Raw genomic sequence first — 18390 nt, 5'->3', positions numbered from 1 at the left:
GTGAAGAAGGGAGGTGCCCTAGGCAGGGACTGGGCAGGAACATCAGGGCCATGCCACCTGCTACCACTTGGCCATTGCAGTCCTCACCAGCTCCAGGGCCTTCACAGAGATGGCACAGCAAAGCTCAGAAGTCCCAATCACTCACTGGCTCCTCCTGCTCCCACATGTGGTCCTGCGTTCTTACATGAGCTCTGTATCCTGCCCTGCCCTCAGCTCCCATGCTCCCTGCACACCCATGGCAGCACACCCACACATCCAACTGGATGAAGCCCCAACCTGACACTCAAACTATTAGACACGGCTTAGGAAAACAACCGAGGGGAAAGGAAAGACCAGGACAGGCAGGAAAAAGATGTGAAAATACTACGTCCCAGCTTTCTATATTCAGTAGTGTTTAATCTATGCTCTTTCCCCGTGTAAAGTGAATTCCTGGGCACAGCATATACGTTAACAAAAAGCCTCTACCCACAAGAGCAGTGAAGCTCTGGAACAGCCTCCAGGCAGGAGCGCAGCAGGGCATGATGCTCGATACCTGCAAAAGCTATCCTGTGCCACAGGGCACCAGGCAACTGGGAAGCACTGGTCACAGCCTTAATAACACTACAGTTCACAACTGGGATTCCACTGCCTTTGAAATCCTTCCTCCAGACAACACGCCATTAAAAGCAAGGAACAAGCACGAAGGAATGGAGTCAGGAATCGCACACAAATCACCTGGGAAACCTCCCTGTGGAATCCTGTCCAGCCTGCGGATGCATCACGTCTCTGCTCATTGGAGCCAGCCTCCACTCCTGGCTTACAGTGATTCCCAAAATGGTTTCCTCCACACTCCCAACCTCTTTTCTGACACTCCTGAGTTCTCTAGGACTGAGAAAACAACCCTAAAAAGGAAGGCAAACTTCCACGTTGACAGGGTACCCATTTTATCAGGGTATGGAGTCTTGACACAGAGGAGGAGCTCAGCTACACCCAATATAACAATATTCCCAGGACCACTCCCAGCACGACGTGCATTCCCTCCTCCACAGCAGCATCTTTGCTCCAGTGATGTGGTTTACACAGAGGTTTCCTCCTTCCTAACACACACAGAGGCACGAGGAGCTCCAGTCGCTCCTTTGCTTTCAGCCTGCTTAGTAAGAAACCACACTCTTACTTGAACATCCACCAATCTAAGCCTGATCAGTTCCCAAGTCAAAACCTCTCAATCAAGCAAAATACAGCTAATGGGCAATTTCCACCTCATGGCAGCCACAGGTCACTGCTGGCTGCCTCCTCTTGCACCTCAGCCAGTGCTGGGTGCAGGCAACACGCATGTGACACCAGGCCCCTCTGTCCTCCTGGAGGCAGGAGCAACAGGACACCTCTGGATCGGTGGATCCAAGGCACAGAAACCCACATTTTTTGTGAGAAATTGATCTCTCTGTGTCTTCAGATCCACCCATCTGGACCAACAGGGTCTGCACAGGGGAATCATCTGCACTGCCGAGCAAGCACCCATGTCAGGAGGGCACCGAGGCCACCCCGCTCCACCAGGCTGGGAAGAGAAGCTACTCAGTGAACACAAACACACCTGGCGCTGGGAATGCACCTGAGCCAGAAGGTCTGGAATATCCAATTCAAATCTGGTTCTAGACAACAGAGGAAAAAAACATTCCAGCCTCTCTGGGAAGAGGCAGGATGCAGATACATCACCATGATGCAAGACAAACACTTGAGAGAGGTGTGCAACCAGATGTGAATCCTGCTTTCGAGAAACAGTGTCCACGATGGACAACACAAAGGATGTGAGGATGAATTAACTGTACCCAAGCTTGGTCCACCTTAACACAGGGAAAGTAATCCAGCCAACAGCATCCACCCCTTTCCAACAGAAATGGCTGTAACAGCTCGTAGCCTCCCACAAAAGATTTAGCGCAGACACGCCATCATGATTTTTGGCACTTGAACAGCTATCATATCCAACCCAAAACACTTCCATGCCCTCAGAACCAGTTACACCATTAACCAGCCCAGGATCCAATCCCTGCCAACAACTGCAACTCCCTTGGGACAGAGCAGCAGCTTCTTAATGGTCACTTGAACAAACACGAAACTTAAGATGCCACCAAGTAACAACGTTGTTCTAACAACGTGTTAGACAGGAGCCAGTGAATCAGAGAGAAATCCGTGTAGATGAACACAGAAAAGTCAAATCTCTATAGATTGCTGATGGCAGGAGCTCACTAACTAAGACTATGTCCTGTATTTAATGGACTAGGGAGGTTCGAGAGAGAAAGAAGCCCCAGATGGGTTCTACAGAAAACTGTTACAAGGATTTGAGGATGTGACGAGACACAAGAAGTTCATACATAAATGCCAGCATTATACATAACACTGTATTTCAGAGAGGAAAAGAGAGAGAAGGAGAGAGGATTTACTGGAAAGGTCACTTGGCATGGTAAGAAGAACCATCTAAGGTACTCTCTAAATTTCTAGATAATGTAATTACTGTTGATAACTCATCAGAAACATGTTTCTAACTCAATAAAAGCTTGCTTGAAAACCCCCAGCATAACAAAGCTCCCAGAAACAGGAACAGAGGCGAGAGGGTATGTCCTGGGGAAGCAGAAGGCACTGAGCTCAAGGAGAGAGGCAGCTGCATGCAGAGCCAAGCAGAAGCAGCCTATAACCAGGGACCCGCCAGGAGCCCAGGCGGCAGGGAAGCTGGAGGGGCAGTTCTGGAGATTGGCTACTGACAAACTCGAAGACCCACAGGGGAACTTAACAGGAGAGAAACGGGACATCCTGACTGCATTCTGCCTCAGGGCTGGGGGGGGTGTCACCCATCAATCTGGATTGGTGGATCTGAGGATGTAAAGCTCACAGTTTCCGTGATGATGTCCCACTGTTACTCACTAGCGTCAGGAACAGTTCCGTGCCACGCCTGGATTCACACTTTGGAGAGGGATGCCCTGTTGCTGGCTGTCTGGGAAACTCAGTGAGAGCCAATCACTGTGTAACTCACTGACATCTCCTCGTTGATGGAATGACAACCCTCAACCCTTTGTTTGTTTTAGTGCTGAAAAAAACCTATCCCAGTTACGTCTTCCACAGAAATAAGAACTCGTCTCTAATGAAAAGTAATAAGCACTGAAAAAAGAGACAGGAAAATGACAGCTAATAGGTCTGGACGTTAATTATAGGCATATATCACATTATCAGCTATAATCCACCTCAATTTAATCAATTAAGAAGGCAGTAGCTCCAGTGCAAAACAGGAATATCCCACATTTAACCTTTTTTTAAACTGGGGATTGGGGGGGGGGGGGGGGGAACAATCAATCTTCTACAGTGACTCAAATTGACAAATTTGAACAACCTACTGATAACTGAAGTAATCACAGTACATTTAAAATAACATTATGTGACGGCTAAGTCATTTCAAAGGGTTCCATTTGTTGTGTCTTTGGTTTTGTACTCACATGTGTGGATTTTGGAAAGGAACTCCTGAAGTGTTTAGGGTAAATCTTGCCGTGGACTTGAAAGGTGGATTTGCAAAATTTAACTTCAGCGCTTTGCGTTTACCTGGGAGACAAGGAAAAGAGAGTCAGCTTATTGTCAGCAACAGAATGTTAAGAAGCATCTGGAAATAAGCAGAAAAAGAAATGACACATTGTAAGAAAAGAAAAACGCATTTCACAACAACTTTAGCAAATCAGAGCTTGTGTCAAGGACAGTGGGATGCAGAAATGGAGTCAGCTCTCACGCCGAGGCCTTCTCCCATCTCATTCCAAGTCAGTAGCCCAGGTCAGGTGCCCAAAGCTCCTCTTGGGACAGCTGGAGGACCAACATCAGCTGCCAGGGCCACCAGCAGCCACAGGACACCTCCACACTAGAGCTTGGAGCACCCTTCACGCACAACCATCCCATTCGTAAACCAATGTTGTCGTTTCAGCAACAGGCGGCTGCGTGGGATCAATGGGAAGGAAGACATGATCCCTTGTGTCCTGCTGCTCCACAAATGCACATCCCTTGGCATTTCATAGACCACAGCCAAAGCAGACACAGCGAAAAGCAGCTGGGAAACCTTGCCAAGTTCGCACTGGAGACCCGCCTACACAGTGACCACAGAAGAGCGATTCAGGCTCCTAGCACACACTCGTTTCTTGCTGCACTGGTGAAGGGATCCTGGTTTAAGTATGTAATGAATTATGTGCTGCTATGCATCGTCAGGATTAATCCAAGATCTTGGCTCCCCAGCTAGGTTCTCACTCTTCTTGAAGCCCCTTTACCACAACCACAGCCAGTCTTCACACAAGAAGAAACAGCTATCTAGCAGCTAACGTGTACTCCAAAAGTGTTCCTCCACAGCTACAGTCTGCATTACTATTTTTACTTCATCCAGGACATCCATGATTTCTTCAAGCCTCTGAGTCACCTCTTATCGGAGAAATCAATCCTATTTTCTTCCTAGAATTTCCTCACCCCCATCCCTGCAGGCCACACCAACAACACTGCTAATGATGATCAGGCTACGCGTAAGGAAATGCTCAAGATTTTCAAAAGAGCAATGTTTAATAGAGTTTTTTGTAGGGTTTCTGCCTTGATCCCTGCCAAAATGCTTTCCACTTGCTTAAAACCTTAAACATCAAGCTCATGTTGTCACAGTGCAAAGGTGAACATTCCCTCTGGTCGGATGCTGAAGTCTCTTTGCTGTTTGCAACGCACCATGAACCCAGTCCATGCTCTGCTTCCTTACTCCAGTATAACCAGCAAAAAAAGACAGACAATCACAGGAAGATGAGTTGTGGCAGCGCACAGCAGGAAGGATGGCCAGGAGACGAGTCATGAACTGCACAACCTTTTTACCTCTCCCATGCAAAATTAAAAACAAATGAACAAAAAGACAAAAAAATAGGGAGGAAGGGATGTTCAAGAGCCAGGTGGGCTGAGTGTTCAGTTCAGTCTGGAACAGGAGTTCAATGTTTCAGGTTATCTTCTTAAGAGAAAACTATCAGGTCTGATCTCTTTCAGGGCATCCCAAACCAAAGCTAGTGCCAACTCTCACCTGAGAAATTAAAAAAAACCAAGACAGATCTTTCTGCTCTTCCAACAGCTTCTGCTATCCAAGCTGTTAGACCTCGTCTACTAAGAAAACGCTTGCTTTGAAGTAGAGACAGCAGAGAAACATCCACCTCTGTTCAGAGCCGCAGACCCACAGCTGCTGGTGTCCTGAACACACTCAAGATCCATTCCCAGTTTGTGACCTCCGCTGCTGCTAGAACAGTGCTACCTTCCCATAGACCCTTTCAACCTACAGCCTTGTGGTCATATTTGTTTCCCTTCCAGCCTCACTCGTGGCTGTTCTCCAACACCAGCACAGCTAATGTGGCAGTGAAGCAGACTTCCAGCCTTACTCCCAAGACAAATCATTCTTCAAGAAAAAACTAGTCATGTTTTGAAACCAACCATGAAGAACTTCTGTACGTAATGCAATTTATTTGGGAAGCCTGAATGAAAGAAGAGGCCTGGGGTCTGAGTTATTAGCTTTTTGTAAATCACAGCATGGCTTGGGTTGGAAGGAACCTTAAAGATTATCCAGTTGCAAACCCCCTGCCATGGGCAGGAACACCTCCCACTGGGTCAGGCTGCTCAAGGACCATCCAACCTGGCCTTGAACACCTCCAGGGATGGGGCAGCCACAGCTCCCCTGGGCAACCAGGCCCAGTGTCTTACCACCCTCACGAAGAATTTGCTCCTTGTCTAATCTAAACCTTTCCCCTCTTCCAAATTAGAGCAATTTCCCCTCTTTCTATCACTCCATGCCCTTGTAAGAAGTCCCTCCCCATCTTTCCTGGAGTCCCTTTCAGTACTGGGAGGTTGCTATAAGGTCTCCTCGGAGCCTTCTTTCTCCAGGCTGAACAACTCCAATCCTCTCAGCCTGCCCTCATAGCAGAGGTGCTCCAGCCCTCCAATCATCTCTGTGGTCTCCTTTGGACCCATTCCAACAGTTCCATATCCTTCTTATGTTGAGGGTTCCAGAACTGTTCCCAGGACTCCAGACAAGATCTCACAAGAGTGGAGCAGAGGGGCAGAATCCCATGCCTCGCCCTGCTGGCCACGCTTCTTTCGATGCAGCCCAGGACCACAGCTGGTTTTAAGAGCTGTAACTACAGAAATTCACTTTCAAGCGACCAAATATTTTCAATACATCTGCCTGTTATTGACTTTACTGCCCTTTAATGAAGGCTTCAATGTAGTATGGAGTCAGCGTTCAAATCCGAGATAGTGATTTTCGCACTGCAGGGATGTGCTAAGTGTGCTTATTTTTAGAAGTTGCCTCATTAGACCAAGCATTAATCCATAATTCACCTACAGCCCCAAGTGTGCTTCCACTTTGGGAGCACAAAACCACACAAGCCCAGATCTACTGGGATGCTGGAACTGTTACTGGCCTTTACCTTCATGAAAGGTATGCAGCAAAACATTTGTACCAAAGAAAATGTTGGTGAGCCCCCTGGGTGGTGTTGGGCTGGGAGGCGGCTCGCAGTTGTGCAGTCACTCCCCGCACTAGCAGCCACACACCTCTGCAACTCGAAATACATGATTCATGCTACATCCAACACTCACACCAGCTTCTATAAATACCTCCAAGACGAAGCCTGGCGAAAGTAGGTTAGGCTTTGAGTGGGAGACATTGCAATCAGATTAAGATTAGTTCCCTCAGACTGGAAACTTTCAGCAGTAAAGACCTGAGAATGAAGTCTCCACAACCTCCAAAGACCACCATTAACCTTTAGCATCCCTGATGCTACCTTGCACAAAAATACCATTCGTATGAATGGCCACAAACAGATTACCCAAGACTTTAGAGGAGATCAGGTGTGGTAAAAGCGTTCAAGTATGTGCCTCAGCAATCATTTTGTGCTGAATGTAACAGCTACACGGCTGCCCGTGTGCAGCAAGACGCCCAACAGGGCTCGTGCCAGGCTGTGATGGCAGCTTTCTGCTGAGAGAGGAGAGCACAGCACTGGAGCGAGGCAGCAGGTTCCCTCCCAGACCCCAGGTCAGGCAATTTCTTGCTGGAGAGCATCATTTGACACAGAACCATAGAACCGTTTGGGTTGGAAGGGACCATAAAGATCACCCAGTTCCACCCCCTGCCATGGGCAGGGACACTTCCCACTGGATCAGGGGCTCCAAGCCTCATCCAACCTGGCCTTGAACACCTCCAGGGATGGGGCAGCCACCGCTGCTCTGGGCAACCTGGGCCAGGGCCACCTTCACTGGAAAACATTTCTTCCTAAGACCTCATCTCCATCTCCCCTCTTCCAGATTAAAACCACCCCCCTCATCCTATTCCTGCACTCCCTGATCAAGAGCCCCTCCTCAGCTTTCCTGGAGTCCCTTTCAGTATGGGAAGCTGCTCTAAGGTCTTCCTGGAGCCTTCCCTTCCCCAGGCTGAACAAGCCTAGCTCTCTCAGCTGTCCTCATATGGGTGATGCTCCAGCCCTCAGATCATCTCCATGGCCTCCTCTGAACTCACTCCAAAAGATCCATGTCATTTTTATGCTGAGGACTCCAGAACTGGACACAGAACTCCAGGGGGAGTCTCACAAGAGCATTACTGTGGGGAACAAACCTCCTACACGTGTCTCTCACAGCCGCAGACAAACACCAAGTCTGGCAAAACACCATGGAGGGTGCAGATGTCCCAAGCACCTTCCACCAGCCAGCACAAGGGAGGTGCCACCAGACCGGTGGTCTGTGAGAATGGGGCTGCTCTCACCGCAGCGCATCGTTTCAGCCACAGAGACCGCAAAAAGGTTCACACCACCAGTGTCTGATGCCGTCGAGGTATGATCCTGCGGAAACTGAACCAGAGCAGTTGTCAGAAGGAAGTGGTGAAGCTGCCATGGGAAATTTACTGTGAGGCACCTGGAGCCCTTCATGATGTGAAACAATAATAAATTATGCAAAGGGCCGTGCCAGGTACTTTTTCATTATGAAACAGCACAGCAAGAATTATAAGACCCTGCAGGGAGGAGGAACGGGAGGGGTTCCATGGATTTTGTTTTCTTTTTAATTTTAGGAGCCCACATGTAGACTAAAAGCTAGAGGTACGTCTGCCCTTGAGGCTTTCACTTAGGGGCAATGGAAAGGATTTAGTCTCTTTGGATAAAACAACAAGTATGTTTCCATCATCCCTCTAGCTGCCTTATGCCAGAAAAGTGACAATGTCAATCACAGCCTGCATCCCACCACTTCTGATAAACACCACGGACTCAGCCCACCGAGAGCCCTGCAGCTGCGGGTCAGGAAGAAGAACAGGGACCAGACGAGTGGGGGTCTTTTTCCATTTTAAAGCTCAATTATTCCAAGAGGAGCAAGATTCTGCCCACATTAGCATTTGTATATTGTGGGTTTTCTTAATTCTGAAGTCAAGAGACCACAAGTGGAAAAGCGAAAGCAAGAAACAGCACTGGCAGCTCGGAATCGCTGCCCTGATGTCCACAGGGAATGACAAGGAAAGCCCTCGGCTACCAAGCCTGGAGGCATCTCCTGACAGAGCAGTTCTGAATGTTCTATGTCACTGCTGATCAGTAACAGAAAAAACGTCCATGGGTGGGGACTCACTGGTGTCTCAGGTGGGATTAGCAGAGCAAATCTGAACTCATTTAAGCAAAATGTCCCATGAGGGGCACTTCGTACCCCACGTGTGGTACAAAGCTGGTGCTCGAGAGCAGGAAAAGTTACACCAAGCTGATTCATTATCAAAAGAAAAATCAAGCAAAATCATGTTATCAGGCATTGACACAGGCTGCCAAGGAGGTGATGGAATCCCTATCCCTGGAGGGATTTAAAAGATGGGTAGACAAGACGCTCAGAGATAAGGTTTAGTAGTGGAGAGTTACAGTTGGACTTGATAACCACATGGGTCTTTTCAAACCAAGCAATTCTGTGATTCTACGGAAACCAGAGAAAGGAGCTGAAGTGAAGCCTTATAAAAGCCCACCTCTCACTGCCATGGGAGTACAACTGCTGTCGCTCGGAAAAGTGTCACTGCACACACGCAGGGGATTTAAAAAAAATCAACCGGCACAGCAGCCAAAGCACTGAAACGAGTCTACAAAAACACATTCAGTCATGGCATCCCTTTAATGCCACACAGCTTCTTAGTAGGAAAAGTAAGATTAAGCTGGGAAGTGATCTTAAAGTCTGGGAAATGATCTTAAAACAGCTGCAATGTTCTCAACCCTGAAAGAAACAGCACAGAAATACAAAAGAAAGAACAGGTGTCGACCCTTTCCTTGCTGCTGTAAGGATTGATCGCAACAAATAAATGGGAAAGAAGCACCCCTGGGAACAGCGCTTCCCAGGGAGAGGGCAGAGGATGGGCACAGGCAGGAGCCCAGCTACAGCGACACGAGGAATCGTTTGGGTTGCTGTCCGGGCAAGAAATGCCACAAGTGAAGGTGAGGGGGACACAGGCCACGAGAAAAGGAGAGGGGAATGCCAGCCAGGGTGGTTCAGCACTCCATTCCACTGCCTCACAGAGCTGTAACCCAGCACGCACAGCAACAGCCATCAGCAAAAGCTGCTAGTTTTAGGAGAGTGGGAACTTGGTCGCATTGCAGCTTTTCCCTTCATTTTGTGGTTTAAATCAGCTGTCCACAGCCATGGTCTCTCAAATGCAGCTCAGAGGCAAATCAACAAACCTAGTGCCTCACCTGGCCACACAGAGTTGTCTAACCGTTCAATAAGGCAGAGCCTTGAATTGAGACACTTGCTGCTTGTTTCCATGAAAGAGCCGTAGAGAGCTGGGGATCAAATCCTGCCACTTCTGGATGGCTTACAAGAGAAATTCAGACATCCACATTACATGCTTTTCATTTATAACAAACACAGCAAAGCATCGCCCTCCACCGCACGCCTTTGATCTGCCTGAACGGAGAACAGCAACAGCTTCTTCCCTTCTCAGCACAAAACCCACTCGCAGATTAAAGGCTACAAGGTGTTCCTCTGGCAGAAAAAAGTGGATCCACAGCAGAAACCATCACTTATTGGGAGAGGGCGACAGGAAGATGTCATAGAATCATAGAATAGTTTGTGTTGGAAGGGACCTTAAAGATCACCCAGTCCCACCCCCTGCCATGGGCAGGGACATCCCACTGGCTCAGGCTTCCCAAGGGCCATCCAACCTGGCCTGGAACACCTCCAGGGATGGGGCAGCCACAAACCTCTCTGGGCAACCTGGGCCAGTGTCTCACCACCCTCATGGTGAAGAAATTCCTCCTTATGTCCAGTCTAAATCTGCCCCTCTCCAGTGTATACCTATTGCCCTTCATGTTATCCCCAAAAGCCTTTGTGAACAGTCCCTCCTCAGCTATCTTGCAGCCCCTTCAGGTACTGGAAAGTCGCTATAAGGTCTCCTCAGAGCCTTCTGTTCTCCAGGTTGAACAACCCCAACTCTCTCAGCCTGTCCTCGTACAGGAGGTGCTCCAGCCCTCGGATCATCTTTGTAGCCTCCTCTGAACCCATTCCAACAGCTCTATGTCCTTCCTATGTTGAGGATTCCAGGAAGAGCCCTCCTGCCCGCAGCTTTGCTACTGAGCACTGACTGCAGGCTTGACAATTAAATGAAGTAAAAATCAACAGCTCCTGTCATTTTCATTAATAGCTGGCAAACACAACCTACCAAATTTGCCTGTGAAACAGAAAACCTTGAAGGGGGTAAGAGAATTCACAAATGTGTTAGTGCTGCCATCGTCCTTTCCTTCAAAATAAATGTCACATTTGCACATAACAAGCACAAAGTCAGCTAATGCACTCGGAACACTTTTAAATGTGGTTTCAAGAGAAAACTACAATTCTGTCTACTCCAGGGGGTAATTCAAACACACGCACTGTCACAGTCAACTGTATCCTTCATAGAAAGGGCTCAACAGCAACCTCTGCCTTTGCTGTAAACAACATTTGTTAGGAAAAAATGGGTGTTTTCTCTGTCAAAGGAATTTAACTGAGTACTTCCCTAACAGTTCACTTCTTAATTCAACCGTTTACACTCTAGTGGGAAAAGAGCTGCTGTCACCTCTCTCACCAGCTCTCCAGGCTGATCCCCCCGGCACTGGTGGCTGCTCCAGCCCTGGCTGTGCTGGTACGAGGGTCCCTGGATTCCGCCCCCGATGCTCGTTAGGAGCTCCCACCTAATGACACCTGGAGGGACTGGGTTAGACCCCCCCACTCAGAAGGATCCTCCCTCTCCCAGCACTCTGCCACGTTGGGTTAAAATTCACACCGACATTAGAGTCTCATTTGTACCTTCAGTGGTTTTAAACCGAAGGAGAGCACGGTTAGGTTGGACATAGGGAAGAAATGTTTTGTGATGAGGTGGGGGGGAGGCACTGGCACAGGTTTGCTAGAGAAGCTCCATCCCTGGAGGTGTTCAAGCCCAGGTCAGATGGGCTTTGGGCAACCTGATCCAGTAGGTGACCCTGCCCATGGCAGGGGAGTGGACTCGATGAACTTTGAAGGTCCGTTCCAATCCAAACCATCCCATAACTCCATGAGTAACTCTGGCCACAGCCCATGGCTTACATACATTTTCAAAGCGGCAAGGAAATCAAGTCAATAACCCCTCAGCGTGGAAGAAGGCACCCACTCTTCTCCCTTAGCAGCACGTGAAAACTTCCCTGGAATAAAACTCAGGCCACAAACAACTTTTGGTGCTCAAAGCAAGACAACCCATGCCCAGATGCACAACAGCCAGACAACTGGGAACTGACAGCAAGACTGCCATCAAAGCAAGCCGCTGTCCTCAAATATTTATCAATCTTCTTGTGTAGCCAGTAGGTCAGGGAGGTTCTCCTCCTCCTCCTCCCTACCCTAACGAGGCCCCTTCTGGAGTCCTGCGTACAGTTCTGGGATCCCCAGCTCAAGGAAGACAAGGAACAACTGGAGAGAGTCCAGTAGAAGCCACAGAGATGATGAGGGAACTGGAGCATCTCTGGTGTGAGGAAAGGCTGAGAGACCTGGCTCTGTTTGGCCTAGAGAGAGGATTTCATCAATGCTGATCAACATCTAAAGTGGGAGGGTCAGAAGGATGGGGCCACACTCTTCTCAATAAAAGAGTAGAGACAGGACAAGGGGCAACAAGCACAAAGCAGAGCACAGGAAATTCCACCTGAACACAAGGAAAAACTGTACTTTGAGGATGGCAGAGCACTGAACAGGCTGCCCAGGGAGGTGCTGGAGTCTCCTTCTCTGGAGATATTCAAACCTGCCTGGACATGTTCCTGTGCAAACGGCTTGAGGTGACCGTGCTTCAGCAGGGGGGTCAGACTGGATGTGCTCCAGAAAGCCCTTCCAACCCTACCATGATGTGATTCTGGGAGTCTTAAGCTGCCAAGGTTCACATGAAAAATCACATGCCAGCTGTTCCCAGCAGCGATTCCCAGCTCTGACTCTGTCACCTGCAGAGCCGTTAGCTCAGCTCCACCGTGCAGATCCCAGCAGATCCTCACTCCCCCAGGCGGCTGCTTTCCTGGCATCTCCTTTCACGACTCGGTCGCTGTCGTCTCAGGGATTTACCAGAAATGCCTGCAAGTCTAACTCTAATCCTGCCGCTCAGCTCTAGTTGCAAAAGAGATTTGAAACTCCTGCTTCAAACATCCAGTCTCCTAAAGATCTGTATATCCTGCGCTAGTACAAAATTATTAACAAATAAAGATGTGTTTTTCAACTCTTTCTCATGGGAGTGATTCTGGCACACAGGCTCGCTCTGTGGTGTAACAGTGCAGCGTACATCCTCCGTTCTTCCAAGACAGAAAAGCATCAGTCTGTGAAAAACTACGGACAGCAAAGGATTTTCTACATGCAATTATCAGTTCCGGAGTCCTCAGCACAGGAAGGACATGGATCTGCTGGACCAAGTCCAGAGGAGGCCACGGAGATGATCGAGGGCTGGAACACCTCCAATACAAGGACAGGCTGAGCGAGCTGGGCTTGTTCAGCCTGGATAAGAGAAGGCTCTGGGGAGACCTTAGAGCAGCTTCCAGTACTGAAAGGGACTCCAGGACATCTGGGGAGGGGCTGTTGGTCAGCGAGTGCAGGGAGAGGACAGATTTAAGCTGAAAGAGGGGAGACTGAGATGAGATTTTAGGAAGAAATGTTTTCCTGTGAAGGTGGCGAGGCCCTGGCCCAGAGCAGTGGTGGCTGCCCCATCCCTGGAGGTGTTCAAGGCCAGGTTGGATGGGGCTCTGAGCAACCTGATTCAGTGGGAGATGTCCCTGCCCACTGCAGAGGGGTGGAACTGGATGGGCTTTAAGGTCCCTTCCAAACCATTCTATGATCTCAGAAGAAATGAGTCTAAGCAGCGGTCACAAAACACACTGACAAAAAAAACCCAAAGACACCAACTGTTAAAGAAACATGAATCATTCTTGCTCTCGCTGTTAGAATCGCTGTAAGAAATGTGCATCCTCAACACAAAGGGGAAAACCTAAGTGCAATATGAAAGAAACACGGAGTCACAGCAGCTCTACAATTCAGATTTATAAAAGAAAAAACATCCAAGCAGAGAGTCTCTTTCTAATAAAGCTCCCATCTCACTGCAGCGGGTGCATTTGAACAGGCGTCTGAGCACCCACGCAGCCCCAGCCAGTGACAGAAAACAGAGAAGGAGCTGCTCGGCACCATTGGGCACTTCAGTGCTGCCTGAAGGAGCACCTCAAACCTCACTGCCTACTCTTGCCTTTCACCAAGCAGCAGGACCAGAGTGACCTATGAGTTGAGCTGGTGCTCATGCAACCCACGCTTGAGACAGAAATGTGAGGTATTCACCCATAAGCCAATGATAGACATCCTTCGACATCATGTAAAAGGATGTAAGAAGTCAAGTCTGCATGCAGCAGGAGCTTTAACAAGTGCAGATCAAACTGCCAAACCCTACCCGTTGGTATCGCACAGCAACTCAGAAGGCAGCAAATCCCCAGCGCTCCTTATGCTCCACCTACAATAAGCGTGACTGTGCTGGCAGAGCACTGCTCTTCTGCTACAGGTAAAGCCGGAGGCATAAAGCCAGGTCAACAATGAGTGACCTTCTAAGTGTCTTAACCAAGCTCTTACTTCCCCAGCACCATCAGAAACAGCATTCTCTCTTTAGGGCAGGACTGCCGCAGCTGGTGAGCTGGAAGAAAAAGCGGACACATTCCCAGTACCAAGACTGGTAATACTACATATAAGACTATAATAAGGACAACACTAAAAAAATCCATATCTGCTTTGTGTTTTTTCACAGAAGTTTCTCTGAAAGCCTGAAGCAAAGATATGGGTTCTTATTCATTTTCTGAGCGTCAAAGTGGCGCATCACAGCCAAGAATCTGGTTTTATGATTTAACATTAAATCTAAAATCGTAAATAAAACAAATTTTTTACAGTCAACTTTAGATCGCGTTGCTTTGAGCACAAAAGCAATCCCATCGTAGCAGGATCCATCACTTTATAACCCAGTCTTAAGAGACAGCACAGCTCAACGGCCCAGCAACGGAACCAGTGCTGGTACCTGGCAGGAAAGAGGGGATCAGGGTACCGTAAGGAGCATTCACCTTCCCCAGCTGTAATGAAAGTCCAACAGTAGCTACTTAGACATTCCTTGCCAATTGTTACAGAAAGCCTACTTGAACCCAACAGCTCTACCACAGGAGTTTGCTGGTAACAAGTGATGCTCTCGAACAGTACAAATGTTGTTTTGCCCCCAAAACCTCAACTGTTTGCATAAATCCACTCACAATCATCGCAATTTGGAAACACACAGCCCAGCTGGACGTGCCCAGGCAATTTCCCACAAGGGACCAACCCTCCAGTGCTGCCACCATAGAAAGAGAGCAGCCCCGTCAAAGCCCGCAGCATGACACACCTACAGCCACAGGAGACGATGGCTTACCATGACATCCCAAAGCAGGTGCTGTTAACAACAGTTCCTGCCATGCAACAGCAACCAGAGCGAGCAGCCTGGCCTGCAGGTCCCCACCTCTCCACGCAGAGCTGCCGCCCGCTCCTCACCTTGCTGCCAGCCCAGGGGCACATCAGGATGACTAAAAAGGTTTGTGGTGATAGGATGAGGGGAACAGGTATGAACTGGAGAGGGCAGATTTAGACTCTAGAATTTAGGAAGAATTTCTTCACCATGAGAGTGATGAGGCCCTGGTCCAGGTTGCCCAAGGAAGCTGTGGCTGCCCCATCCCTGGAGGGGCTCAAGGCCAGGTTGGATGGACCTTGGGCAGCCTGAGCCAGTGGGATGTCCCTGCCCATGGCAGGGGGGTTGGAACTGGATGATCTTTAAGGTCCCTTCCAACTCAAACTATTCTATGATTCTATGACTACGCTTCAGACCCCGGCGTGGATCTGCTGCCCGAGGTAAGGCGCAGATGATGGCAAAGCTCCAGCTCCTGCAGCAGCAAAGCCGACTGACCCACGCTGGTCAGAAGGATGTGTGATCCAACAGGCCGTGGTGGTGCAAGCATCAGAGCAACGTGCACTAGCAACTGCGCACTGTCACACTCTCGGGAAGCTGCAGGCTGCCGTCTCAGACCATTCTCTGGAGGCCTCAGCACAGGAAAGATATGGACCTATTCGAGCAGGTCCAGAGGCCACAAAAAAAGATCAAAGATCTTAAACACCTCCTATATGAAGAGAAGCTGAGAGAGTTGGGGTTGTCCAGCCTGGAGAAGACTCCAAGGAGACCTTATTGCAGCCTTTCAATACTTAAAGGACCTCATAAAAAAGATGGGGGAAAAAAAATTTTAGCAGAGCCTGCAGAAATAAGACAAGGGGTGATGGTGTTAAACCAAAAGATGGGAGGACTTCACCATGAGTCTCACAAAACCTGGTGTCCCCTCACACCAACAGCTACAACTTAGACAATTGCCTGAATGAGACAATATTTTAACAGGTTTTCTCTCTCCAATAGCACACAAAACCTAAAAAATAACCTTCACAGCAGCCTAGCAGTGCATCCAGCTGGCAAGAGTCAAGCAAGAACTGTAACTGAAATTATCCACCATTAAATTATTAATTGCAATTTGAAGGCTCTGAAATCTTATCAAGAACACTGATTTCTGAAAACAAGAAATGCATCAGCAAAGCACCTCACTGCTAGGAAAACAGAAAAGTTTAAATGAAAGGCAAAAAATCCCCTTACGTCATTTGGCAATGAAAGTTCTTTGGCTTTATTGATGAGTGTGCAAGGTGTCTTGCCTTAAAAGTTCTTCCCCATTCCTTTGGCCCAGCTCTGCATCCACCACGTCTGCGCTCCCCTTGATGCATTTCTTTTCGAGCTTCAGGCTGAGGAACATGCACGCGCGCTGCCACACTGCCCAGATGGCTCCTAAAACAGGTTCCAGAGTACAAACGTACCCTGAGCACATTTAGGTTTTCAGAGATCATAGAATGGTTGGGGTTGAAAGGGACCTCAAAGCCCATCCAGTTCCACCCCCTGCCATGGGCAGGGACACCCCCCACTGGATCAGGGGGATCAAAGCCCCATCCAACCTGGCCTGGAACTCCTCCAGGGAGGGAGCATCTACTGCTCCTCTGGGCAACCAGGATCGGTGTCTCGCCATCCTCATCATGAAGAATTTCTTTCTAATCTAAATCTTTCCCCTTTCAATGTAAAGCCATTCCCCCTCGTCCTATCACTCCATGCCCTTGGAAAACGTCCCTTCCCAGCTTTCTCGTAGACGGTGAATGCCATTTTTATCAACTCTTGGTCTTCTTTCTGATCATCTCACTTTCCTTTTCAGCCGTGTTATTATAAGCTACTCCACCAGACAAAAGTCTTTTGGGGGTTACACAAGCTTTTCATTCTTTCAGAGTCCCAAAACTACGAGCAAACATAAAGTCTCCCTGCTAAAGAAACAAGCACCATAGAGTCTCTCAACAAAAATTCCTCAAGTCCACTGGATTTTGAAAGCCCTTGGAAAAAAGCTCTACTGCTGTGCAGAGGGCAGGCGGGTCTTCGGTACGGAAGGAGCCTGCGAGTCTGCCTGGCTAATCCCCATGGTCTCACTCTGGGTAACAGAAGACCGCTGCAAAAATACCAGCCAGGAGCCCCAACACAGATCCAGCTATCTTCTTCCCTTGTCCTCATCTCCATTAACTCCTTCTCCCTCGGAGCTCCCAGAAAAAGCAACGTGGGCGCCAGTTTTGCATAAAAAAAATCTGACTGTCCAACCAAAAAAAAAAAAAAAAGAAAAACCTCAAACAAACAAACATGAAAAGTGTCCTCTTGGATCTCACGAGGTGTCAGAGCACCATGAATAAAAGTTCACCTCCCCAGTGATCTCTGTGCAGCCTACAGCCAGCACCAACATTGCACGCAGCCTGTCTTAAGCCACCCCGGAGCACATTGACCTGCGATGCGCTGGTTTAGGAAGTCACCATTTCTCCACTACAGCAGGACTTGTGATTTTTTGCTAAGAAGATAGGAGCTGCTTGGTGCCTCCCCTGTACCAGTGATGTGATGCTCACCACAGCTGATCGAACACTGCACCAGCGCAGCTTTGGTCTGCTCAGGGTGCAGATGCCCTGGGAGGCACCCCAAGGGAAGGGGTAATCGTCATGGAATGGTTTGTGTTGGAAACAACCTTAAAGCCCATCTAGTTTCACACACACACCCCCCGCCACCACAGGCATGGACACCACCCACCACCTGGATCAGGTTTGTCAAAGCCCCATCCAATCTGGTCTTGAACACCTCCAGGGATGGGCAACCACAACTTCCCTGGGCAATCTTGGCCACTGGCTCACCACCCTCTTCTTCCTAAAATCTCATCTCAATGTCCCCTCTTTCAGCTTAAAAATGTTCCCCCTTGTCCTCTGCCTGCACTCCCTGACCAAAAGCCCCTCCCCAGCTTTCCTGGAGCCTCTCTCAGCACTGGAAGCTGCTCTAAGGTCTCCCTGGAGCCTTCTCTTCTTGAGGCTGAACAACTCCAACTCTAAGCCTGTCCTTGTATGGGAGGTGCTCCAGCCCTCAGATCTGCTTTGTGACCTCCTCTGGACTCACTCCAACAGGTCCATGTCCTTCCTGTAAGCAGGAGGCATCAGCCTGCTCCCTGTGCCCCATGCGCCCCATGCAAGGCCAACAGCAAACTCAACAAAGCGAACTCCAAAGTCAACTGCAAACAACTTCCCAGTAGTGGGAAGAGAGCATCCGTTCCCAGGCAAGCATACCAGATGCTGGTTCTTTGCCCAGCCCAGGGCATGCTGGGCTAGGAATCCCATCATGCCCTGAAACACCTCCAAGACGCAAGCATCACAGTGACATGCATGTTGAAGATGACAGTTCTACAGCGACGCAGTTGTCTTGAAAACACGGAGGTCTGGCAACCGAAAGACCATCTCCAGCATGCA

At 49.0% G+C, this 18390-nt stretch overlaps 1 protein-coding gene across 4 annotated transcripts in view; it reads right to left on the bottom strand.

Annotated features, from left to right (window-relative positions):
- MAP2K4 (mitogen-activated protein kinase kinase 4) overlaps positions 1-18390 on the bottom strand; it is an 84755-nt gene that overhangs the window by 52020 nt on the left and 14345 nt on the right. For 2 of the 4 annotated variants that reach the window (XM_054083757.1, XM_054083759.1), the window contains exons 1-2: positions 4708-4738; positions 3462-3564 (exon numbers count right to left, since the gene is read on the bottom strand). In XM_054083757.1, the coding sequence (XP_053939732.1) occupies positions 3462-3564; positions 4708-4723 (119 nt within the window). In that variant the 5' untranslated portion in view covers positions 4724-4738. Of the gene's footprint in view, positions 1-3461; positions 3565-4707; positions 4739-18390 lie in introns of those variants that run through there. The other 2 variants (XM_054083758.1, XM_054083760.1) reach the window with 1 other exon arrangement.

The sequence above is a fragment of the Cuculus canorus genome, chromosome 18, assembly GCF_017976375.1.
Source record: "Cuculus canorus isolate bCucCan1 chromosome 18, bCucCan1.pri, whole genome shotgun sequence".
Classification (NCBI taxonomy): domain Eukaryota; kingdom Metazoa; phylum Chordata; class Aves; order Cuculiformes; family Cuculidae; genus Cuculus; species Cuculus canorus.
The sequence above is the reverse complement of the archived record's forward strand: the minus strand, read 5'-3'. Positions and strand labels throughout refer to the sequence as shown.